General features: G+C 42.3%; 1 protein-coding gene across 3 annotated transcripts in view; it reads right to left on the bottom strand.

Moving 5' to 3' along the window:
* The window catches only part of LAMA1 (laminin subunit alpha 1), a 692,815-nt gene that overhangs the window by 289,358 nt on the left and 375,692 nt on the right, over positions 1–27,765 (bottom strand). For all 3 annotated transcript variants that reach the window (XM_085605997.1, XM_085606000.1, XM_085605998.1), the window contains 5 exons: positions 26,708–26,888; positions 22,779–22,915; positions 7,394–7,630; positions 2,750–2,893; positions 1,615–1,794 (listed from right to left, as the gene is read on the bottom strand). In XM_085605997.1, coding sequence (XP_085462123.1) covers positions 1,615–1,794; positions 2,750–2,893; positions 7,394–7,630; positions 22,779–22,915; positions 26,708–26,888 — 879 coding nt within the window. The remainder of the gene's footprint in view (positions 1–1,614; positions 1,795–2,749; positions 2,894–7,393; positions 7,631–22,778; positions 22,916–26,707; positions 26,889–27,765) is intronic.

Below are 27,765 nucleotides of genomic sequence, written 5' to 3'. Positions count from 1 at the left end.
GGGTTAGAAAACAATTTCTTCCAGTCTGAGAGCACCATCAGTCACAGTGGCACACCGCAGTAGTGTGCCTCATTTGGTGCCTTTTGTGGTGCCCTACCTTGAGACTTGGCCAAGCCACACATCTACCGAAAGAAATTTCAGCCTCACAGCATGGCATACTACTATGAATATGTCTGTTCATAGGGTCCTTCACTGCTCAATTCTCCAACCACCTCAGCTAAACACTGGTTTCTGTAAATGTGGCATATCTATGTACCAACCCTATAATGTTTACAGCGTTTCTGATGCACGCATGCATTTAAATAAATACAAAGGGGCAGATTTACAAGCCCTTTGCGCCTCCTTGCACTGCCATTGTGTCACTTTTTTTGACGCAGCGGCGGAGCAGACAATGCGGCCTATTTACAACGTGACGCATCTAGGGAGATGCCTTACGTTGTAAAGCCCTGCATTACATTATACCTGCGTCAGGTATAATGTATGCAGGGAGGGCGTTCCCCTGCAGTAAGGCCTCGTAAAATTGGTGCAGTGAAATCTACAAGATTTCACTGCGCCACTTTTAGGACGCCACTGCGTCAAAACCTTACGCCTGCTTGATGCAGGCGTAAGGAGTGACGCAGTACAGTAAGTATATTCCTCAAAATACATTGCTGGAGTTGCGTCCTGCTTGCGACACAACTCCAGCAATGAGTGACTTTTGGGCCAACTGATGCGTCAGAATTTCTGACGCATCTGTTAATCCTTGCGCCATGGAGCACTGTATTGTAAATACAGCGCATCCATGGTGGTGCAAAGACATTTGCCGCAGGCGCAAGGAAACTGAGGCATCTATGCAGATGCGTCAGTTTCTTGTAAATCTGCCCAACAGTTTATTGACAAAAGCCAGTATTCAGATAAAATATTTTTTACAGTAATGGTAAGGCACAGACTAATGTAATTTTTCATAAACTATCCTAAATATTGTTTAGAAAAGGGCAAGGTTGGGCTCATTGAGTCACTCAATTATACATTCCAGTGACATATCCAAAATGAAAATGATTGTGAGAAACATATATATAATTACTTTTAGATATAATTATTTGCATATTTTCTTATTCTTCTAAAAACCTGGCTCGAGCTTACAAATGGGTGGATTGTTAAGCTCTAGATTTTTTTTTTTTTATAAACCAGCATGGCACATGTACCTCCTGAAAGAGTAACTTAACTAAACTGAGTAATATGTTAAATACAGTATCTGGCCTCACAGAAGTGAAATCTAACAATGGGGCACATATATTTGCAGTAAATCAAACAAACGAGCGGTTTTGAAGTCAGTGAAGTATACATTGTCTTGTGCTTTGTCAAATACCAATCATAACATTTTGAGTGCCAACTCCTAAACAAAACCACATAATATTTTTCATAACTTTAATTACAGAAATTAAAGGTATATGCAACATTAATTTTAACTCAACATGGTATCTCGCCAAAGATTTCTTATTGAAATAATCTTGGAAAATCAACAAATAAGAGTGAAACAAGTAAATTACCAGTCTAATTTGCTTTCAGAACAGCATATAAACCATTTGGAATAAAATATCCATGCTGCGCTGATGTTCTTTTTAGACACTGTACCTTATCTTCCAGGACAGAAGCAGGCATCTTCCAGTAGAAGGGCTCGGCGTGTAGATGCAACAGCACAGTGGCAGCATCCAGTACCAGCTCAGACGCCTGGGAAAAGACACCCTCAGTGGTTCCTGCCAGATTGCTTTGGGTTACCACAGGCAGGACAGCATTGTGTGGGATGACGGACATCTGCGCATACCGAACACGGGGCAACACATTCAAGTTTGTTTACTTTATGATGTAAATGTAACATGCCAATTGTTTCCTATATATTAAGAAGGTAATTTCAAGAAAGGTACAGTACAAACACAAGGAAAATGTGCTCCACGCCACTTATCATTTTGGAATAAAAATGGAAATATAGAGGACTGGCTGGCAAATGACTACTGGGTTTAAAATAATACCCATTTCTTAAAACTAGAGATATCCATAAATATAGCTAGCTTTTAACGCAAAGTACAATCATTATAATTAGGGCTCTTGGTTTTATGTGGTTTTTTTTTTTTTACATTACCGTCTACATTTATCCATATTTATTTTTGGCCATCTTATTGGTATTTATCCATATTTATTTTGTGTTTTGAAAATGGATGGAGTCGCAAAAATGTATATTTCTACATTTATTTAACTCTTACACATGCCCTTATACGTGATGCCTGTCGCGTTTTAGCAAATGAAGAAGAAGACACATATAACATAAAAACTACACCCACAGGTATTATACTTCAAATATATATATATATATATATATATAGCATATATCATATATCATGAAAGGCAGCATGGAGAGTCTCTCACAAAACCACAATCTTTAGTATTTTCTCGCTTTTAAAAATAAATAAATACAGACAGTAAACACATTGTTTTCTTTCTATATTTATCTGTAAAAATCTGTAAGAACAGAAACTGGGAGCCTTAAATACAATACAGAAAAAAAGCTTGACATAGGTACACAGGTTATTTGGAGACTATTCACCAGTTAGTGTATCGCCTTTTCGATGGTGATATACACATGGTTCTCATCTAAATGTTTTTATGCCCCTTACTGGAACATTTCAGACGAGCTTCTATGTTGTCTTTGCATCTGAGGTCAAAAGAGGACACATACATCTCCAGCACTTATTAAACATCTTGCTTGACTTACAGGAATCTTGACATGTCCTTGTAATTCTGAACATATGGAGGATAACCCAAAACAGAAACATGGCGAGCAACCCGAGGGATTTTCAGAGCGCAGTGCAAACGTCCCCTCTCTGCATTCGCTGCAATGAAGACCGCCCACATTTTCCTAAAAGGAATGCAAGATTCAGTTACAAAAATAGATTTAGAAAAGAAAAACCAAAATAATCTTAAGCACAATAAACTCATACAAATCCTTCTGATCTGTATCTTTAAACAGTCAGAGGTGTCTTGTATTCTGCCAGCACCAACTAATTCCCTTTTTACTAATTCAGTTGCTCTTGGAACTGTTGTGAAGTGCGGTAATCAGATTTAACCAGCAGAGTCCAGTATTGGAAAGCACACGTAGACCTCTGTCTGCACCCTGATTTTAGAGGTGGACTGAGCATTAAGCACTTTACTTCTCCCTAAAATGACCTTCATGGCAAGGGTACTCATAAGGCCCTCACTACCAGCAGGGCCGGCTTTAGGGCAGTGCGACTGGTGCGGCCGCACTGGGCGCTGTCCTGGGGAGGGGGCTCTGACCTCAACAGGTGGGGGGGGCTGCTTGGAAATAACTGATTTAAAAACACCTTCAGTAGAGTTCCTTGTGCATCCAGTTTTCAGGCAGCATTAAAAATGTCAAGATAACTCTTGTGATTAATGTTCCTGCTAGAGAGAGATCAGAGTTTCATCTAGGGGGTTTTTAACTCACCATAAAGTAGCGCAGAGGGTTAATGTGCCTACTGCAAAGAACGCTTATTGTGCAGATCACAGATCTTTATTTTATGTGGATAGCTAAGTGGATTATTGCGTTTGTCGCAGATATCCTTTTGTCACCACAGTTGATAAGATACAACCCAAATATTGAACAGTGACTGTTACAAAGTGTCATCAAAGAGCTGCATGCAAACTGCATTAAATAGGTAAGGATATTCTGTTTTTTCCCCCCAGTCTTTCATTATCTATTCCTAATGTTACTGAAAAGGGTGGGTTTGTTTGTTTGGTAGATATACATCCTTATTAGTAAAGTCAGCCTTTACCAGTGCTTTAAAACAAATGAAATGTATGTGGGAGAGGGGCTATGGAGAAATGAGGGGCACTTTTGCCTGGTGCTCGTGAGGGAATCCAAGGAGGTGGTAATGGGGGGGAGGGGTGCCAAAAATGATTTTTGCACCAGCCGCCAACAGCTCTAACCGGTGACTACCAGTGGCCTGGTGGGGGATACTTTATTTACTTGCCTTGATAAATGCAGATATGCCGGTATTTATCAGGGCCAATAAATAACTCTTCTCACAGGTTTTCGGCATCCAAATGGTGAATAACACTCAGATTTTGGTGCTTTTACACCCAAAACTGCATGTCCAGGAGGAAACAGAACTTTTTTAACCCCTTTTTACACATTTCTACCAGTCAAAATTTGACTCTGGGCATTGGACTTTATTGCGCTACTTAATTAACGGATGCAGTGTTCACAATTTACTGGGCCTCTTCCACCGATGGCCAAAGTCTCAAATATCTGATCCTAGTCCTCTTATGAAGACTTGTAAATCTGTTCCCAGGTACCGATGCACATATACAGCATTTGAAAGCACTTTTCTTAATTATATTATTCTGAGGCAACACTCAAATAAGCAGGTGTCTAGCCGTGGCAAGTGCTGCATTATTCTTTTTGGGAGGAAGGAGGCATACAGAATGGTGAATAACAAAACGGACAACTCCAGAGTCTACAATACTGATTTATTATTGAGATAATGCAAAACAAAACTCTTCCATCACAGTATGAAAAATTCAAAGATAGGCATCAAAAGGCCGAAACAAAATTTCAAAGGCAAATATTAAAGGACCAGTCATGTGGACCTAGCCCATGAGTATATACGGACGCACTTCGCTGGGCAGCTTAAAACTGGGCGATTGGTTTGGGCCTCCCTATCCAAATTATAGGTAGACAGCTTTCAAATCCAACACAATCTGTTTAGGACAAATTCAGTAATCCATGGGCCACAATACAGCACAGGAATGAAGCCACTGAGATAGTCATTCAGCAAGACAAATGGCTAATGTTGGAAAAGGTGATCACCTGATCTATATTAAATTCAGTTTATTTTAATTGTTAGGGCTGGCCTAGAGACTAGTTTCTCGCCAGCCTCATGCTTCCCAAAAAGTCATAATAACAAACATATAGCTATGTATACATAGAGGGACTTTCATTCAACTCTCTTCATTCATTGGTCTGTTCAAGCGTCATTCACATTTTGCTTTCCCCACCCACAAATAGTATACAGCATGGGTTAATCTGTCACCCCACTTCAACCACTGGTTCTTTTCATTATGAGTGGAGGCATTTTGCTCTTGCACATGTACATATTTATCCAGCAAATAGTCTATTTCAATGCTTGGGCTTGTAGGCTAATGTCTGCTTTCATTTTATTTACTTTTTTTTATTTATTTTTGTGATGGGACAATTTTTTTACTTTTTTTTTCAAGCCACCTTTAGAGATTTACATATTTTTACTTTAACTCTTTTAATCGCTTGTATATGTTGAAAAAAAATTATAATATTAAAAAATCGTTGGTGTGTTAGGCCTGTTTGGCTTTGCCAAAGCTTGTTTTTGCAGGTGATGTCCAGGATCGCAGTATGTCACGCTCTGAACAGTACTAACAATAGAGCACTGCACTGTATTGACCAAATGTCATACAGACTTTGACGATCCTCAGCCACACCACTTCCACCATATCATTAGTCTGCTTCACCGTGCATTGGCTTCATATAGAAATCCGGTGCAAATTCAAAACAACATGCCTGACATACTCTGTTTTTTTAAGTTCTTACTTTCTTGTAGTTTTCTAAGATTTACACTGCAAAGATAAATGTCATCGTAAATAACCTTTTCCACAGAAAATTCTTTCACAAGCTTCCTGGTAAGTCCCATCAACCTCATTCTTTCAGGTAGTTGCCAGAGCACTCCTCCCTTTAAGAAGTTTCTCACTGGGAAAGTCTAGATCTATTTAAGACACTTCTGTACTATTACAAAGAGACAGCTCATACAGGTTCATGTGGTGAAAGGACCTACCATAGTTCGTAAGCATCGATGTGCAACCCCTCTCCACTCATGGATCCCTATCCCTCTTAGCTTGCCAGTTAACACCCTCTAGACCAACACATTCCTCAAGGTCTGGCAAACACATTTATCCATGTGGTGTTCGCCTCCTGCTCCATCACTATGGAATTTAGCATGACTTTGAAATTGTTCCTGTTCCTCACTTCCCATAGGTAGGCAAGATCTCCATCATGTCCTAGTCCTGTTGCTTCCCCCCCCTGGAGTTCCCTTAACATACTAAATGGCAACGAAAACATTTATATATGTATTGGCCAATTACCATGACACAAATATGGATTCTGGTGAGCCACCCACATGTTCACTGTTATCACCTAAAAATCTTTGAGCACTCAGGGTTCAGAACCATCCTTAATGTTTAAAAGTTGACACCCACAGATGGTGAAAGTGTACAAATCTCCCCAAAGTAGTATCCCATGGGTGGGGAAATCACTTACTTAATTTGCTGATTAAATAAATTAGGCCACTCCCAACTCAACTATCTTTCCCATACTTTGTCCTATCTTTCCCTTTTGCCCAAGATATTGATTCCACCATGTTCCTCTAGATATTTAACATCCAGGGAAATACATTTCTTTCAACTGTAATGTCCTCTTCTGAAACGCTCAAATCATAGCACCATCGTTGTCAGTCATGATCCTTCTAACACCAAGGAAAAAAGATTCTGAAAGTAGTAAAATGTTTTTTGGTTGGGGGACCGTAAAAACCTATTGTCTCTGGAAGAGGTTATTTTCTTTATTTTCTCCTTGACATGTGAAAAGTTCTCAGTGAGGGCCCTCATTTCTGTATATCTAAAGAATTTTCTCTAAACATGCTGTGCACTAAACATTGATAACCTTGCCTCACCTTCGAAAAACACTGAGGATACTATTTAAAGCCTAAGAAAAGATTTTTTTAAATACAAGACTATGTAAATAAGGACATGGCTTAAAAAACAATGTCAAACAGTTTGGATGGAAGAACCATTAACTTTTAAAAGTCAACTGTAACTATTTATGTAATTAGTGTGTTTTACATTATGCCACCCTGCTGCCTAAACAAGTGCCCTTAATAGAATCACATAAGATATTAGTGGGCCATTCATTACGTCCAGAGTTTGGAGCAAAAGCAAACAAATTGTTCAATGTGTCCTAAATATGAGTATATAATGTCCACTTTTCAGTCACATGATTACCTCAACCTGTTTGTATAATGAAGTCTCCTAAACTGGCATCCAGGGCTTCCATATTTACTGTGCTTGTAATCAATTTTTATTTATAGTGTGTCTGAATAAGTATATAAATCAGATATGGTCAGCATTTCTGTGATTCCATGGAAGCTTAAATATCTTTCCAGAAAGCCCTTTAGATTTCAATTGAGACTGCTACCTGATGCATTCGCCTCTGGTCTTCAATCGCGTTCTTTGAGTCTTAAATGGTTTACGTTCAGTGCATGTCACAAATAAAGACACTAAAGACATGTACACATCATGACAAGAAATCTTGTGATGGGACTGTCAAGCAACTAATTACCTTACAAACACAGGCACCAGATTCTTCTGCACAGTGGCAAGTGGTTTGTTTCTCATCACACCACTCTTCCCGAGTCCCCCTCACATCACACTCACAGGGTACACAGTTGGGATGACCTCTAAATCCGAAGGCACATGTGTCACAGAGTTTGCCTCCAAAAGCTTCATTGCATAGGCATTGGCCTGTCAGGAGGTCACACTGGGGATTGGTGGAGCCCAACTCACTACAATTGCAGGCCTAAAGACATGAATACAATAGAAAATAGTTAATAGCAGAAAGCAAAATCATAGTATATAGCACAACATTTAAATGTGAAATTTGAAGTGCCTGCAGTAAGACTATATATTTGTTTATTTAAGAAGCATACTGTCTATACAATTGGCCATGTTGCTATGCTTTCTGAAAGGTATGCCCTCAGATAAATTTAAGAATGCCAGAACTTGACGAGTTCTACCTAGTATGATGTACTTCCTTGCAAAAGATTTCGTGATTGTGGTAGCAAAACATTACATAGTGACACTGACCTAACCAAGATCTTGAAGAAGGCAAATTGCCGACAGCAAACCCTGAATAGGATTCAGTGGAGGTAATGAGTTTAAAATCATAACCAACAAATCACCCACAACTGAAATGTGGAACAAGTTTCAACACCATTGGAAAAACCTACTGAGCCCACTCAAGACTTCTGTTTCAATTACTCATTGTTATGAATAATGTAGGGAGTCAACAGCCATTATTTATTCCTACAGGATGAAAATAAGTCATGGCCACGGATATCATGAACCTGGGTTCTTGGTCAACCGTTTCTGGTGGCCAAGTGAAACACTCACTTGAAATACACAATTTGATCACATGTCCAACATTTGACAAAGAGCCAATAGGCAATCTCCCTACAGGAGAAGAGGTAAAAAAGATATGCAACCCTGGACTAGTAATGAATGTAACCACGGCCAGTCATCAGATAGCCTGATATGAGGGGACAGTAGCCGACACTCACTATGTGTTCTTTGTATGTTCTTCCTTTAATCAGACTTCAACATGAAATGGAACACTTTCAGAAGACTGACCTTATTGTTCAATTCGCTGAGGAAAAACACAGAGTTAGTATAGAAAAATTAATTTGCCAGGACAGCACAGCTTTTCCAAGCTGTGTAGGTGAATGTCATCCCAATATCTTACCCATGTATTAAGGCATTACCAAAACACCTCACAAAAGGCAGTCTCCGGTTGACTCTTCTTGAGAACCACTTTCATCCATTTCATTCTTGGAAATTATATGTTCCACACTTTTGTTCACTATAACACGCAATTTAACAAACTATTGCTCATATGCCTGTAACCGAAACTAGCTTAAGAACTTGTTTAGTGACACCCAAAAATATTAAAATAATTTCAGGCTTTGAAAAATCTCACCCATTAATATCACAGTTTTGATTTCTACTTGAAAAGAATAAATCTGAGAGCATAAGATCCCTTGGCACTATGCTACCTGTAGGGTGTGGAAATATGAATTTTCATGATCCATTATGTCCCCTATCTTAGACCCCAACGGTTCCATGTATATGCTACAAGTACATGTATGTTCCCTCCAGTTCCAGTTATGAAGACGCAAACACATGTGCGTCCATTGTCAACATGTCCTCTTTCAGATCCGCCATGAATGGGCCGGATATTCCATTCCTAAGTACAAAAGGCCACCGACTTTGTATGGCTCAGTTACTCCATTTTGCAGTTCAGGCGAGTAGGCCCTGAATGCTACCATCAAGCCTTTCCCTGCTTTCTAGTTCTGACAGCTCCAGCATGAGCTCGCATCTGTATCCATGAACTTTGTCCTACTCCCTGCGCGGCTGACGGTGCCTGACTTCGGCCTGTCTGCCTGCCAAAACTGTATTTCACCTTCAAAGATTATCTGCTTCGCTCCCTATCCAATGCATTCCTGTCTAGTAGTTTAAGTAAACATTCTTCCAGCTACCGAGCAAAGGGCCCGGCTTCTCTGTCTTTATGCAAGTAATTCATAAGCCCTGTTACTATGAACGATTTCTGCCCTCGCATCTAGTGTAGACACTTAGACGCTTGTACACGCACACACAGTCAGTATAGAATAAGATTCTATCCTAAGAAACCTTCCTTTATGGATAACATAGTTCTTTAAACATAGGATGTTAGATATGATTTGGGATTAGGTTGACTTGACCCCCCAGACTTCTTGTCTCCACATGTAGAGCTAAATGTCAAGTCCCCTTCACCCCCTAGTTGCACGTCAATCACACGTCATGCTGCTGCGTGCGCATCTCTGCCAAGTATTTCTGCTGACATTGCGAAATCATCTCATAAGATCCACCCATTTGTGACATCACACCTAAATGACGTTTTCTAGTTACACCCAGTTACACCCATTTCCATTACGCATGTATGATTTTATCTTCACTATCAATTGTTACGCCTCCTGCATTTGTTTCACTGTAATGCTTCTTCTATAAAACGAATTGCTTGTCAATGATGTATTGCTCTTCACTTCCTGAACCTCCGTGGTGATGGAACATGAAATCCCCGATTCGAATCGGTATTGGAATAAAGCCCATTCCGAACCTCTAATACCACGGATTCTGCCTCTTATTTTACTGAGCTATTTTTACTAATTTTCCGTATCAAATTAAGTCCCGGTAATTAAATTATTTACCACATGAATGGCGCCCGAACAGGGACACTTTCTCATCTCACGCGCCGGTGATGCGTTGCAGGCCCGGTCTCCTGCCACAGCTGGACGGACAACAACGCGTACCAGCAGGATTTCCTGTATCTCCCTCCGGTCAAGCGGGGGCGACTGAGGCTGCGATCAACACCCAGACGAGGCGGTGAGAAGTGCGAAGTATCCCGACCAGAGCCTAGCTGAGAGAGCAAGATCCGAGGTATGCAGAGGCCCACCAAGTCCCGAAGTTTCAAGTCGAGCCCGAAGTTTCAAGTCGAGTCCAGTCCGGTAGTCCGGTCCAGTTCAAGTTCAGTTCCGTTCCGAGGCCTTCTGTTCCGAGCTACCCGGTGAGTACCATTACCGGGGAGGCGTTTCTGACGTGCACATAGGTTGTGCCGGTCAAGACGGGTTTGGGTACACAAATCCGGTCTGCACTGTTTCAGCAGTGTATCTGTACTGTTTAGCAGTATATCTAGTATGTCAAGTATGCTAAGTGACTAGTTTCCGAATGGCCATCATTATTGTTCGTTAACTGTTAAAGTGTTAAATGTTAAATGTTAAATGTTTTAGATACGTTCTGCATATTGTGGGGTGAATGACTGTTCATTATTGTTCATTATTTTTGTTTAGCTGTATTAAGTGTGTTTAAGATTAAGTATCAGATCAGTTCTCAATATGCCGCTCTTTTCAAAGTTAAGACAGATCAAAACTAGAAAAGGGGTACTCGAAGAAGCTGTTCCCATTCCTCCTAGGGACACTCCAGGGTACTTCATGTATCATAAACATGGCCTAGATGCTGTATTATTTCTTGATTTATGGGTAGACTATACCAAGGAATTACCAGAAAATCAGAGATGGCCCGCAGCTGGGACCTGGGATGCAGATTGCATCATGAAAGTAGAGGAAGAGTTATGGAAAAAGAAAGCTAGACAATCACAGAAAGATGCCATCGAATTATGGCGTAAAGAATCCTATAGACGTACAGAAAAAGCGCTCAGACTAGAAGAGAAGAATAAGGAGAATTCAAATAAAGCACAAGAAAATCTCTTAATTGAGGAAGGTACACGAGTAAAGTCAGAACAAGTAGACAGACAAAGAAATGCCCTTCTGAACGGTATGTATCCACTTCTGGCCGAAGGATTACCTAAGGCTACCCCGGAAATACCAAAAGACTTGCCACCCCCATTGTTTCCAATAAAAGTACATCCCAAAGGGCATCCCCGCACCGCAGAAGATGTTTTTCTTTCTTCATATTTAGACGACGCAGTTCCCGAGTATGCTAACCCCGCACCACATAGAGCGTCTGCCTTGGTTCAACGCCAAGACCCTGTGTCTGTACCTCAGCAACCACAAATTCCGACACAAGTTCCGGCAAGCACATCTGTTTCTACATCTGTTCCCACAGCCGTTTCTACAGCTGTGCCCACACCTATGGTTGCTGTATCAGGTTCCACAAATCCTTTCGCGCCTAGTACCCCAGATGGGGCTACCGGAGGTGCTATCAACGATTTTTCTACGCCGCCCAGAATAAATAAACTTACCTTTCAAGAATCAGCACATCCACGTACGCCCAAACTTATAAATTCCCGTACGCTTAAGGAACTTCTTGTAGATTGTAGATATGACCCTGTGCCCGGCAAAGAGGATGAAATGATCTTGGCATCATTACGTATCCGACGAGCTGCGATGTATTTAGGGAAGCTACCAGGAATGACTATGCACCTAGATAATATATATCATTTTGTCCAAACAGGGCGAGATTTTGAATGTATTAACAGAGCTATGGAATATCAGAAAGTAGAGATACAAGGGGAACTGTTACGTTTCCTCATAAATTGTGTGATCAGAAATCAAGACCGACCGGGGGTAAATCCGGAAGCAATGCAAATTCTTACGAGATGGAGCCAGAATATATCAGAGGGGAAACATGATAGGCAATCATGTATAGTAGCCATGTGCCGAAAGATCCGCAAAGAAATAGAACGAATACACGAAGAGAGATTAGAGATAGACGAGCCTGAACAAGACAGAATAGAAGAGGAAGAGACAGGACCGCCAACAGGATACGTAGACACGGTGGCTTATGTAGGTAGAGGAAGATTTTCCAATAAGACTAGATGCTATAATGATTCGATACGTCCGACACGTCCAGAAAGTAGCAGACATTACCAAACCCCTATAATAAATATAAGATCTCCCGAACATTTATTCCAAGCCGCTGACAACCTACTTCGAGAACGAAGAGGACATCATTTACTTGATTCTTTGGACGAACAAGAATTAGCCAGATCAGCAGTACTATGGGCTGACAGTCCCGGAAAATACAGTGATGATACACTAGCACACACGTTTTTAAACCTTACCCCAGACGAACAGCGTTTAGCTGGTATATACATGATTCAACATCTCCTTATATTATATAAAAGCCAACACTCTGATCCTGGTCCTTTACCGGACATATTGACTGAATTACTCACGAATAAATGGAGAGGTTCAGGTACTGATTTAATCAAAGAAATACTAGAATTCAGAAACCAGTATATTCTTTTTGTATGCCCAGAACATGTCTCACTACCCATCAAGGAAAGAACGACGTATTATATGGATAGACAGAATCCCTTACGCGAAGTACACACAATAAAGGGTGAAGACAATCAGTTTAAACGTGTATTTGTATACGCACCCATATCTAAAATAGAATTATTAGAAATGAAGAAGGTGGTACCCAGTCATGACAAAGACCCAGCGGGTTTCCACCGGGAAATTAAAGACATGTTGCTCATGGGGGAGTATACCTACCCCGACATTATGAAAATATTAAAGGTTCTAATGCCAGCTGGCATTTACGAGAAACTCAAAGAAAAAGATTGGGAGGTGGGAGACCAAAAGATAGATTGGACAGCATCAGAAACCGAAGAGAGAGCCCGAGGTCCAGGTTCAGGGCTTGGGCCAAAGACTAAAGCACTACCAGGTTTACTAGTACAGGTATTGCCACGTTTATTAACTACGAAAAAGGAAGACTGGGGTGCAATCTCAGCCTGTAAACAAAAGCAAGATGAAGATACTAGTGATTTCTATGCCCGATTCGAAAAATGTTTTGGTATAAATAGTGGTATAAAAGCAAATAGCGAATCATACCCACATCTGTTTGTGACAAAGTTAGTTGAAAACTCCCTGCCCCAAGTTAAGAATAGAGTATTGAAATTTGAGAGTACCTGGCAAGGTAACACTCCGTCACAAATGTTACAAATGTTACAGTACCATCACAATAGAATTAGGGAGGAACAAGAACATGAACAAAGACGAATGAAAGACACGAAAATGAAAATGCTAGTCTCCCAGACAGTTCCAGCTGACGGTCATAAAAAGGGTATGACACAGTCCAGTGACTCAGCAGGTCCTGTGAAAGGGACATGCAACTATTGTAAACAACCAGGTCATTATGTACACGATTGTCCAGTCTTAAAATACAATATCGCCAGAGGTGCAACAAAGGAAAGACCACGTCCGCTTAGACAGGATCAGAACCAACAAGGAGCCCTGCAGCATGCACAATCCATGCCAGCTCCGCAACACTCTATGCCAGCTACACCACCGCAGCCCATTGCTACTACACAATCAACGACACGACAGATGTACCAGACCGCACAGTATGACTATCCTGATTATCAACGATACTCATGAAACAGCCTGGAGAGGGAAGTTGACTTACCCCTTATCGAGGTTCCTGTAGATCAAGAAGGACCTTATGTACACAGTGAACTATTAGGCCAAGACAGAAAATTTTTACTCGATACAGGGGCAAGCCGAACAACAATAAAACGTAGTGAAGTTCCAGGGGTACCCCTCTCAGGCTCACAGAATATTTCCCTTGGTTTTTCAGGAAAACCTATCATTAACGAAGTATCACAGCCTCTTCCACTTACGATTGGTCCCTTGACACGAACTACAGATTTATTGCTTACTAAATCATGTCCAGAAAACTTGTTAGGTATAAAAACACTGAAAGCTCTAGGAGCTATAATATGCTGCTCTCCGGAAGGAGTACGATTGTTTTTACGTGATTTCAAAGGGCACTATGTGTCTCGAGACATGGATTCCCGACTGCAGAATTTACCTGTACACTTATGGGCACAAGGCCCTACTGATGTTGGTTGCATGAACATTACACCATATCAAGTCACATTAAAGACAGGAGTAGTATTACCACGAATACGACAATACAGGTTACCCCCAGATGCTGTAGTGGTTTTACTGCAAATCATTGACGAGCTTATTGCCCAAGGAGTGGTTGTGGAAACCGACTCCAATGTATGTAATTCTCCGATAATTCCGATTCTTAAACGAACTGATCCAAAGGCTCCGCCAGTATATCGATTAGTTATTGATCTGCGCGAATTAAATAAATGCATTGTGCCACAATTTCCTGTGGTCCCAGATATCTCGTCATTACTGACAGCCATTGATTCCGAAGCAACGTTCTTTACTGTAATTGATCTCAAAAATGCCTTTTTCAGCGTCCCAATAGATCCGGAAAGCCAATACTTGTTCGGATTTAGTTTAAATGGACGAAGTTTTAAATTCACACGCGCACCTCAAGGATTTACAGAAAGCCCCAGCATCTATAGCCAAGCACTGAAACGAGAACTTGACAGTATACACATGCCAGTCAACACTGCACTGCTCCAGTATGTTGATGATCTGCTGATCACCGCTCGAAGCGAACCTGAATGTGAAAAAGCATCACTGACGGTTTTACAATTTATGGCCGACAAGGGGCACAAGGTGTCCCCTTCTAAGCTGCAATTCTGTGTCCAGCGAGTTGTTTACCTTGGTCACTCGCTGTCCAAGGAGGGAAGGCAGCTTACACCCGACCGCATTCAGTTAATAGCTAACATGCCAATACCCAAGACACAAAAGGAGGTGCGGGCTTTTATAGGCCTCACTTCATACTGTAGGCAGTGGATCCCTCAATATGCATTTCTAGCGAAACCACTCATTCAGTTGACAACACAGGAGGCGGCCACATCGACTGTCCTCCCTTGGACCCAGGAACACACACTAGCTTTTGAAAGCTTAAAGACAGCTTTATGTCAAGCACCAGTTTTAGCAACACCATGTTACAGCAAACATTTTACACTCTTTGTTACAGAACGCGAAGGTACTGCCTTGTCGGTACTCACACAGGAACAAGCAGGATCACACAAACCGTGTGCTTATTTTTCTAGTACATTAGATCCCGTAGCTCAAGCTCTGCCTGCGTGCCTGAAATCAGTGGCAGCAACAGCTTTAGCAATCAGACAAAGTGATGCCATAGTGTTAGGACATCCATTGACAGTACAAGTACCACATGCAGTAGAGGTTCTTCTGAACCGAACGCAAACACAACACTTGACCATAGCAAGACTTACAGGGTACGAATTAACATTGTTTCAGCCACATATAGAGATTAGACGTTGTAAAACATTGAATCCTGCCACACTTTTGCCAGTAAACGGAACAGACCCACTAGCACATGACTGTATTGATGTTATTACTATCACGACGAAACCTAGACAAGACTTGACAGATATCCCATTATCAGACCCAGACCTAACGTTGTATGTAGATGGTTCATGTATGAGAACAAGTACAGGAGAGTTAGTGGCCGCGTATGCAGTCACAACAGAAACTGAAGTTATTGAAACAAATTGTATTAGCACTTTGTCAGCTCAAGCAGCAGAGCTCATTGCTCTGACACAAGCCTGTATTCAAGCCACAAATAAGAAAGTCAACATATACACAGATTCACGTTATGCATTCGGAGTTGTTCATGACTTCGGCGTGCTGTGGCGAGAGAGAGGTTATTTAACTTCTCACGGTGCCCACATTCAGCACGGACCCCTTATTCATGCTCTGTTAGACGCAATTCATCTACCCACTGCAATATCGATTATGAAATGCAAAGCTCATACGAAAGTTACTGATATCATTTCTCAAGGCAATGATCTAGCTGACAGAACAGCTAAACAGACTGCTCAAATTCACACATCTGACGTGACAAAGACTATAGTTCCGACACCAACACATTGCCTGACAGTTAAGGATCCCGCTCTTGATGTAATTGACATACAGACACATGCTACACCAGACGAGATAAAGAAATGGACTGAATCAGGAGGGATCCAAACGGACCAGGGATGGATGACGAAGGAGAAATCTGTATGGTTTCTTCCTGATTCAATGGTTCAAGTCGTCATAAATACCATACATAGTCCGGCACATCTAGGAGAGAAAGCTATGCTAGACAGCATTCAACACATTTGGTTCAACAAACATTTACGAACAGCAGCTAAGCAAAAAGTCCGTACCTGTATGATATGTTGTCAGTTTAATCCAGGTAAAAGCATCCCCGTAGAGCAGGGTGGATTTCAGCCCCCTGATCACCCTTTTGAAGTCCTCCAGATGGATTATATCCAGATGGAACGTTGTCGAGGATTCAAATATGTTCTCGTAGTTGTATGCGCTCTTTCCCGTTGGACAGAGGCGTATCCCGTCTCAGATTACACTGCCCCGACTACTGCCAAACAGTTAGTTCGAGAATTTTTCCCACGGTATGGTTTACCACGTGTCGTCTACTCAGATAACGGCCAGCCGTTCTCATCCGAACTAATGAAACATGTCTCACTTTTGCTAGGATATAAATGGAAGTTTCATTGTGTCCGACACCCCGAGGCAGCAGGTCTCGTGGAACGACATAATCAAACTCTGAAAATCAGATTGTCCAAAATATGTAGAGAGAAAGGTGTCGACTGGGTAGTAGCTCTACCAGTTGCACTCTTTTACATGAGAATGGTAGCACACTCTCGAACAGGGCTATCCCCTTATGAGGTGATCTTTGGCAGACCACCAAATATGTGGGGGACGCCTATACCTCGTAAAATAACTGATGTTGACTGTAATATGCTGACAGATTACCTGGCTTCCTTGATGTCTGCACTACAATCTTGTCGTTCACAGGTAGCTGCAGCCTTTCCTGACAACACCGAGGTGAAACCCCATGACGTAGTTCCGGGGGATCTCGTATTTGTGAGGAACTTTGATCGGAAGACTCAGCTGGATCCTAGGTGGAAGTCGCCACAACTAGTTTTGCTTACCACAAGGACAGCCGTGAAGATCGAGGGCCGCAAAGGCTGGGTGCATTCAAGTCATATCAAGAAATTTCATGGACTATCCTCCGATGTAGACATTGTGCCCTGCATTCCCTCACAGACTGATTCAAAACTTCCTTTGGTTGAAAAGACTGAAACCGAACTCTATAAAGTAAAATTGAGGCCTAGAACGTCAGACAATTTGATTGTTTAAGTCCTCTCCAAGGTGAAGCGGTTGAATTTGTCTCTGACATGTATCCTCTAGACCTGAATAGGGAAACCGATGGAAAAATGTTGAAAAGACATGCGTACTGCAAATCACTACGTAGTCATTGTACAGTGACGTTATTAATTTTGTTTTTCTTAAGTCTTTTAATAATCGTTGCAAGTATATTGTTGCACATATATTATCCTATTTCTAAACATGTTTACAATGTTACTGCCGAACATTCTTTTAGTGAATTACCACCGCATGAATTGTCCTATAGAGTTGCGCTGCGCAATAACACTTTCATTAGTATGTTACATCATTCCCATCAGACCAGCAATGCTACCAATTGTTGGATATGTGGCCAACTCCCTCCCTATCAGGATTATAAAGGAGTTTTGCCTCTTTTTCCATATCCATTCACACACAATGGCTCCTGTGGAGCATGGTTCAGTTTAATGAATTCCTTAGATTCAATTTCAGTAGTTCATCAAGACAATTGGGTATGGGGAAACCTGAACCTAGTGTTGCTTAAAGTCTGCTACCCTAACAAGGAGGGACTCCCCAAAAGAACAGGAACTGATCTAGAAAATGAAGTATATGGATTAGGTAATTTTACACTTAACCTCATGATCCTGAACGTTGAATCCGAACCTACACCAATCTTGCCCGCCATGTCAGTATTCCCAGTAAAAGGGGAACTATGTGTAAGAAAGAATGGTTCCGTACACATGGGCCATAGTAAATGCACCACTGTGATAAAATTCAGTGATCAAGGCAAGTCTACATACTGGGGCGGTATTTTCCAGGGCTACTGGTCGAGGGACGAGAGCAGCACATAGCATTATATGCGGATGACCTACTGCTCTTCTTGCCGAATGCTGGGGAGGCCTTACAGGGGGCGCGGGGTTTGCTGGAGACGCTGGGGAGGGTGGCGGGACTCCGGGTGAATTGGACCAAGTCTTGCCTATTTCCCACGGGCCCAGAGGGGTTGCTACGCCAGGGGGATGTCCCATGGGAATCCCGGTGTTTGCCTTACTTGGGAACCAGGATCTATCATGATCCCGCTGATTTGTTAGAGGGTAACGTGGGGCGAGCGATAAGAGGGGCGAAAACCTGCTTTGAGTTTTGGGGCACTCTCCCATTGTCGGTGGCCGGCAGGGTCGCCTTAGTGAAAATGGTGATTTTGCCCAGATTTCTTTATTACTTTGGGACTCTTCCAATCTGGATTCCGGGAAAGCTATTTGCTCAGCTGACCTCGTTGCTTACGGGGTTCATCTGGGGTGCGGGGAGACGGAGGGTAGCGCTGCTTACTCTACAGCGTCCTGGGAGTGAGGGAGGCCTTGCGTTGCCGGACCTGGAGTCCTATTACCATGCTGCGCAGCTCCAGTGGTTCATGAAGTGGGTGGCGGGGCACATCAGGCGTCCGGAAGAACAGGGAGGGGCGGATCCGAGCTGGTCCCAATTATCGTGCGTGCTGCTCCGGGTGCCGATGAGGAATGCCTCACTTCCTCCGGACTTGAGGGTGGTTCGACAATGCTGGGCGCGGTTGGCTAGGAGGGCGCGTGTGATTATTCCCTATGCACCCGAGATCCCGTTGCGTATGTGTGAGGCGCTACCCCACGGGGGAGACTGGAACCGGTTATTGACCTGGGAGGAGGCGGGAGTTATGACATTGGGAGACTTGTATGAGGATGGTAACCTGCTACCTTTTGACGACCTTAGGGAGCGGCATGATCTCCCGCGGGGGGACTTCCTATTCCATGCAGCCTTGACTGCGGCCGTCAGAAAGCACTGGCGGAAGGGGATGATGGAGCCGGACACATCTCTTGCCTGTCAGTATGTAGTGATGGGAGCGGGTGTCTATAAGGCGGTGACTTGCCTTTATAGGCGGATTACTGGTGATATGCGGCGACCCCTGGCTGCCCTGCGCGTCAAGTGGGAGGCGGATCTGGGAGCGCCTCTTACGGACAAAAACTGGGAGGAAATCATGGAGCGCCCTTGGAAGTGTACACGAAATGCACGCTTCCAGCTTATACAGTTTTATATCTTTCATAGGGCATACCTTACCCCTCACAAGATAGCTGAGTACTTTGGTGGGCCAGATGCTTGCCCCCGATGTGGTTATAGTGGAGCGACTTTTCTACACATGCTCTGGGACTGTCCGCAGGTGACAGGGTTTTGGGAGGAAGTGGCGACGCTACTCCTGACGGTGACAGAGAGGGACTTGGAGGTAGGCCCGGGGGTCTGCTTGCTACATGGCTTTCCGCATACAGCAAAGACTAAGATCACCAGTAGGTTTATTGATCTAGGGCTGGTCCTGGCCAAGCGGGAGATTACTTCTCATTGGAAGGCGCGGCAGGGCCCTAATTTCTTACGGTGGGCTAGGGAAATGGAGAAATGGGCGGGAAGTGAGGGGACTTATAGATTGTGCTTGGCTCGACGCAGTGACAATGAAAGATCGCACGAAGGGGCCCGGGCATGGATGGCTCTCCTGGACTTGTTCAAAGGTTCGGTTATGGGGGATGGGGGTGATCCGGTGGGGGATGACGGGACCCCGGTTCCTTGAGTGCACTATACAGGGCTTCCCCCCTCTGCTCTTGCGGTACTGTCTGTTGGGATTGCTGGGAGGCGGACTCGACGGGTGGTAGCTGAGGGTTTGATGTACATGTACTTCTGATAGATACGGGCGACATGCTTGGGTGGGTGGGTAGGGAGGAGGGGCTCGTTGGGGGGGATGTTGGGAGATGGGGTGGGGGTATTCTGGCTGTCTCGCACACTCATGGTGGATTACTCCTGTGGATGCACTACCTAGTAGCACGGACATTATTGGGGTGAATGCTGTACAGAGGTAGCTTATGTGCCGGGGTGATTATTGCAAGATGTCCTGATTTGGCTGGGGGGAGGACTATGGGGGACGGGGATTGACTGCATTGTGTTCTGTGACCTAATAAAGTTTGTTTAAAAAAAAAAAAAAAAAAATCAAGGCAAGTCTACATTTAGAGCTTCGCGCCATTCCTACTTTATATGTGGTCATATCGCATATATACGCTTACCTCTAGATTGGGATGGTACCTGCTACATAGCATTCCTTCTGCCACCTGTTTTTCTAGCCCCACCTGATTATCATAGGAATATCCATTTAGTACACAATAGAGAACAGAGAGATCTCCCAATTGTCGATTACACTGAGACGGCATGGGAAAAATATACAGATTTCAATAAAGGTCTTTTTCCCTATATAGGTACAGTTACTAATAGTAAGCTGATACGTAGATTAACCAGGACCCTTGAAGCCGTAGTGAATGAAACTATTTCCGCCTTAGGCAACCTGACAGAGGAGCAGTCTGCGATGAGGATTGTTGTTCTTCAAAATCGTCTTGTCCTTGACGTCATCCTGGCCGATAGGGGTGGAGCTTGTAGGGTCATCGGATCAAGTTGCTGCATATTCATACCAGAAAATTCGCCATCTGTATATGAACTTTATAACTCGCCTTCATAAGATTGTAAGCCAGATACACCAGAATCCAGGAACCTGGACTTGGTCCAGTTGGTTTTGGAGCGTGTTGTCAGCCTGGGGATGGAGAATACTATCCTTCCTAGGTATTGGCTTTCTCATACTATTCAGTTGCTGCTTATGTCTACAATGTGGGCCAGCGATTTGTGGTCTGTGTGCCACATCGTGTATCCCACATTCAAGTTTTCGTTCAAAATCCCGGATAAAGAAAGAAGAACAAATGATACTATATGAACAGATCGATGGATTGATGAAGATCGATATTTCTTGAGGTCAGTAGGGGACAAGGAGGGAATGTGGAAATATGAATTTTCATGATCCATTATGTCCCCTATCTTAGACCCCAACGGTTCCATGTATATGCTACAAGTACATGTATGTTCCCTCCAGTTCCAGTTATGAAGACGCAAACACATGTGCGTCCATTGTCAACATGTCCTCTTTCAGATCCGCCATGAATGGGCCGGATATTCCATTCCTAAGTACAAAAGGCCACCGACTTTGTATGGCTCAGTTACTCCATTTTGCAGTTCAGGCGAGTAGGCCCTGAATGCTACCATCAAGCCTTTCCCTGCTTTCTAGTTCTGACAGCTCCAGCATGAGCTCGCATCTGTATCCATGAACTTTGTCCTACTCCCTGCGCGGCTAACGGTGCCTGACTTCGGCCTGTCTGCCTGCCAAAACTGTATTTCACCTTCAAAGATTATCTGCTTCGCTCCCTATCCAATGCATTCCTGTCTAGTAGTTTAAGTAAACATTCTTCCAGCTACCGAGCAAAGGGCCCGGCTTCTCTGTCTTTATGCAAGTAATTCATAAGCCCTGTTACTATGAACGATTTCTGCCCTCGCATCTAGTGTAGACACTTAGACGCTTGTACACGCACACACAGTCAGTATAGAATAAGATTCTATCCTAAGAAACCTTCCTTTATGGATAACATAGTTCTTTAAACATAGGATGTTAGATATGATTTGGGATTAGGTTGACTTGACCCCCCAGACTTCTTGTCTCCACATGTAGAGCTAAATGTCAAGTCCCCTTCACCCCCTAGTTGCACGTCAATCACACGTCATGCTGCTGCGTGCGCATCTCTGCCAAGTATTTCTGCTGACATTGCGAAATCATCTCATAAGATCCACCCATTTGTGACATCACACCTAAATGACGTTTTCTAGTTACACCCAGTTACACCCATTTCCATTACGCATGTATGATTTTATCTTCACTATCAATTGTTACGCCTCCTGCATTTGTTTCACTGTAATGCTTCTTCTATAAAACGAATTGCTTGTCAATGATGTATTGCTCTTCACTTCCTGAACCTCCGTGGTGATGGAACATGAAATCCCCGATTCGAATCGGTATTGGAATAAAGCCCATTCCGAACCTCTAATACCACGGATTCTGCCTCTTATTTTACTGAGCTATTTTTACTAATTTTCCGTATCAAATTAAGTCCCGGTAATTAAATTATTTACCACAAGGGAGTGGAAGAATTATCTGCCCAATCCCGAAAAGACAGCTCTAAATGAATATTCAGAATTAGTTAACACAGCTGAACGACCACAGCCTTTAGGCTTATCGAACCATATTTAAGAAACAAGGCAGTAATCACGGCTCACACTTGCTTTCGAGATAGACACTCAGCTAATAGATGAAAATGCATGTGCATTCTTAACATGTAGGTATTTGACACATAAGCCTCATGTCAAAAGTTGAAAGCTTTCCATTGTAATGCACCTTCATATAACGGTGTTCTGTTGCTTATTCAATTCACTATGTCCTAGCTATTCTGTGTAATTCAAATGCATCCCTAAATATTGCTTTGCACATCATCTTACCTTGCATCCGAGAGCAGGGGCATGGCCCCAGTAGTTGGGTTCACATAGTTCGCATTTCGGGCCCAGAGTATGAGGCGGGCAGATGCATCGGCCATTTTCATGGTCACAATTATTCTGAGTATGAGCGCAGTCGCAGGCTTAAAAGAGAAGAGGAAAAAAGGAATTAGTAACATCTGACAGTGCAGATCACTTCACAAAGCAGTGATCAATACAACCTGCAGAGCACACAATTGCAAGAAATGAATTCCTTTAATTATTTACCATGTTTCATTTGTTCTCTTTTGAACTTTTGCACCACAGCACTTGAGCACTCATCTGCGCACAGGCTCACTCACCTTAATCCACTTTTTCAATTCCCTTTATCAATAAGTTCAGATAAAAGATTAATTTAACCAGAGTTCTAATTTATTGCACTGCAATGATAGAAGGACAGTGACAAAAGCAGTAGTGGTAATTTATAAGTTTTATAGCTGCCCATCTACCTTCATGATGTGGATTTAAGGCATCATAGGGACTAAAAGAAAAGGAGGTGAAAGGTGTTGGAGTAATGGAATTGAGGATCGTGAGAATATGCTACTGGTTTATAAAGCTTTAGCCCCATCAGTAAAAGTATGATGTTGTGGAAAATGGGATCTAGTTCTGACATGCTAAGTACTACCACATCATGTTAGTCGTTCACCTTGTTATTTTGTGATTATGTGATAGATGGCCAAATTAATTCAAGCATACTCACAATATGCCAAGGATAGCTGCCATTATGTCATGATTCGTCCAACAAAGGGGAGAGGATGTGGCCTAATGGCTAGGGCGGTCGACCTCAAATCTGGGGAACCGGGTTCAAGTCCCTGCAACGACGCTCAACATCCTGTTATTCTGGGCAAATCATTTAATCTGCCCGTGCCTAACAAAAATTAATGGGTCCTTCGTTAACACAACTGGTGCTCATGTAAAGTGCTCTGATACCTGTTACCTTCAGGTCAAGTTCGCGCTATAAAAAATTCCAGGGAAAAAAACCATTGAAGCATTCTACGTTTCTTCATCAATTTATATGGTAAGTCAAACTCACATTTAATCATTTAACTTGTCATTAAAAGAAGTTCATAGCATCTGAAGGTCCTTAGTAACTTATAGTGGGGTCTTCTGCATGAACAGAATTTCTGTCAAGATGGTAGAAATCGGGATGACATTAAGGTGGTCATAATAGTTAATCAAAGACTTTCACTGTCTCCAAGGCTGTTGTGCTAGCAATATATTATCAGAGGAAATTACAGTCTTTGAGGCTGGATTAAGTTGTTTTAAGTTATAGCGATTGATATAATTTCTCGTGAAGGGATGCTCATTTAACCTGTTTCCATGTACTCTACATGTGGGACTCTGATACTCAAGACGGATTGTTATTTAGAATACTCTGTGATCTTGTAACTCCATCCCACTTTCAAAAAGAGCCCAACGCTTTCAATGGTTCAGAGTACTTTCCCATTACACCTCCTATGTGCCTTGCAGTCATAGCTACAGATAGTTACCTAGTGTATAATTGCAGATGCCTAATCCTCCTGTGTATCATCTTCACACAGCGCAATCGGTCAAATAGTGCCCTGACATCATAAAGCTAGAGCAGGATGTCACCTGGCATGATGGCCAATCAATTTCCTAGCAAGCAATATGATACATTTCTCCTGGGATTGAAATGGGTAGCAGGGTATACAGGACACCTAGCTGAAGGCTAAGATGGTGGGATGAAAGAAATAAGGGCATTTTTTGAGACTTAGAAATTTGTTTAAGGTGTGGTTGATCATAAAACTCTCAACTTCACTATTGCTTGACTGTTAGGGATGCTAAAATGAAGATGTTAGAATCTTTTTTATAATTTGTATTATTCCCACTAACTGTAGCATAAACCTTCCTCCCTCAACTCATCAGATGAATTAATTATTAATGGTGTACCATAACCCAAAAGAATTTCAGGGAGAAGTATAGGCTATCACTTAGCTGGCAGGCAAATCTGATTATCTACGTCCTTATATAGGTGCTAGAGTTGTGTAGAGAGTGGTAGCAAATGAGGCATAGGATTGAGAGCTATATGTTAGGGTGAAAACAAAAATTTATATTTGATTTTTGAGTGAGCTCTGTATTTTCACAATATTACAGATATCATGGTACTGATATTAAAGCTTTATAAAGATTGTTTTTTATTGTAATATATTACTTTGAAAATATTCAAGTTTTAATAATGAAATAAAAGTGAACTTTTCCATATGCCCAACATGTGTCAAGATTTAACATTATTAGACCAGAACCAACATTTTGTCAGGATTAGTTATAATTCTACCAGAGGTGGACTCCTATATTGGTGGCACCATATAAACTTGGTGCTCCCTAACACAAGTAATGGCTTCCAGGGTGAGCTTATGTCTTCCAAAGAGGGACACAACAGCAACGACATACACAAGACATACATATGAGAGCACATGTACATGCATATACACAGAGAAAGATTTAAGCAAATACACATGCATATAGCCACACAGCAGCCCCACCATCTGAAACAAACAAGACCATGATCTGTCTCCACTTACAATCCAGCCTCTCCTTCGCTACGGGGCTGCTAACACAAGTTTATCACATTCTTCCACTCTATCTCTGGCAATCTCACACTTTAGCAACTACACTCTGGTTATTACTGGCACTACTTTTATGGCCCGTTTTGTACAGGTAGATGAATTGAGAGGAGTTTGAACAGTGACCAATCTCCATGTGACGTTAGTAAACTAAAAGTGGTGACAGGGGGTCATGTTGCAAATACCATACTGTGCTGGACTGCACTTTAGGGAGCTATTTCCAGGATACTGGTGAACTACCAGTAGCTCCTGTGTTACTCGGTGCAGATCCCTGATCTAGAAGGTGCTCTTTATGAAGATGGCATCTAGCACTCAGTTGAGCTCAAGACTGTCAGACCCAAATAGTATCTAGAAGGTGGAGTCCAGGAGAGATGGCATCTAGTGATGAGCTGGATATTTTCCACACTCATATAAGCAGAAAAGGTTATGTAGGTGAAATGAATCAGACAGCTCCTGGTGGAATCTTTCCCCAAACAAAGGCCACCAAGGTCTCTATGGAAGGTAGGATTGTGTGTTTTCCAGTATGAATCCCAAAATAAATGGTCACCTAATTAGCCTTGCTTAATAGACTGTGTATTATCCCACCAATTAATGTTATGCTACTCCAAGAAAGTGAGTCTGTGGTTATTTCTTGTGGGATAAGCCTTTTTGTCTTTTAACTTAAAGAGGAGGCATCTTATGCAATGCATGTTTGTTCTACACAAGAAAAATAGTAGGATGCACAGACACCACAACACGTGCAGCATGGTAAGTTTTAAACTACTCAAACCCCAACTGGATGTCATTTTCAGTATATGGCGGGGGGGGGTTGGATTAGACACTAAGGGCCATATTATAAAGAATGGCGAGAAAATTATCGCCGCTTTAGCGGCAGGAAACTGCCACTAAAGTGGCGATAAGGGGCTTGATAATATGCCCTTGAGAATTCCAACAGAAGTCCAGGTTCTGGTGTCAAGGACATCAAACCTGGGCTTCTATTGGAAATCTAAAGGGCATATTATCAAGCCCCTTATCACCACTTTAGTGGCAGTTTCCTAAACCAGCGATAATGTTATCACCATCCTTGATAATATGGCCCTAAGAATCTCCTGAAGAACTCAATGGAACATTGTATACAAATGTGAAAAATCTGTAGCTACATAAGCATGAGAAAAGGTAGAGAAACTGTGTTGATTGTGTTGATAAACGTGTACTTCTCTCCCCACGTTAGCATGACGGTCAGACTCTTCAAGGGCACAGCTTGCTTACCTCTAGCCCATATGTATAAAATAGAAAAAATGTTAAGGGAACCAAATAGTTGTTGTCTCTTACGTGTGCATCCTCCATCCTGGAATGCATAAAAACCAGGTGCGCAGTGGTCGCACTTCTTCCCAGACACGCCCGGTACACAATGACACTGCCCATCATCATTGCAATCTTCCGAGGCAGAGCCAGATGCACTGCAGTTGCAGGAGATGCATCCCTGCCCCGTGGTCAAGCCGTAATATCCAGACTGTGAGAAAAGGCAGGTAATATACAAAGTCACCATTTACTGCTTATCCATAGACTCATTTGCAATCCTACAAAGCTTATAGGTATGTGGGGCACCTGCTTCACTAAGATTTACATTATCCCACACCACACATAATGGATATTTGGGACAACTGACATAAAAACTCTCTCTATTGCGCAATTCATTGCCATATTCATCTGGAAAATGCTTCACAATCTTGCAGCAAATTCAGAGAGCAGGGATTTCAGTCTGCAAAGTTGGACACTATATAATATGAGTCATGTTAGCTCATGTAATTCAGAATTAGCCACATACATTTTTTTTGCCGATCATTCAAAGGCAGAGCTGATGTCACAAAATCACTGAAATGAGTCCGATTTTCAGTATAAATGAAGTAATAAGCATGAGAAAAATCCACACAAACCCCGGTAGTGTCTAGATTTGTCGATCATTCTGAAAACCTAACTAAATCTTTGTATTCATTGGCTCGACAATCCCAGTTCTGCTTTAAATGGGCCTGGCAGCTCTTACATCCAATGCATGTAGACAGTTTAACAGAGGGTTAATGCCTCGTCTAGTTTCAACTTTCCCGTTTAATTTTTTATTTGCTATGTCTAAAACGGAGGAAACCCCAACCAACCCAAAATGGTACATAGACTTAATTAGAATCAGATTATATACAGAGCCTTTGTGTGGAAACATAGTGAGTAGTGAATTTCTTGCCTGAATCACAGGTGGCAACCTCAATTAGAACATTTACCAAAATGCCAACTGGTGCAAATCCCAAGTCAGACTTTCATTAATATAAGTGTTTTAATAAGTGGGACAATGATCATCGAGCAGATTTTTTGCACAAAATATTAATCCGCTATCTCTC

Source organism: Triturus cristatus, chromosome 5_1 (assembly GCF_964204655.1).
Source record: "Triturus cristatus chromosome 5_1, aTriCri1.1, whole genome shotgun sequence".
NCBI classification, from domain to species: domain Eukaryota; kingdom Metazoa; phylum Chordata; class Amphibia; order Caudata; family Salamandridae; genus Triturus; species Triturus cristatus.
Note: the sequence above shows the minus strand (reverse complement) of the source record. Positions and strands in the feature narration are given on the sequence as shown.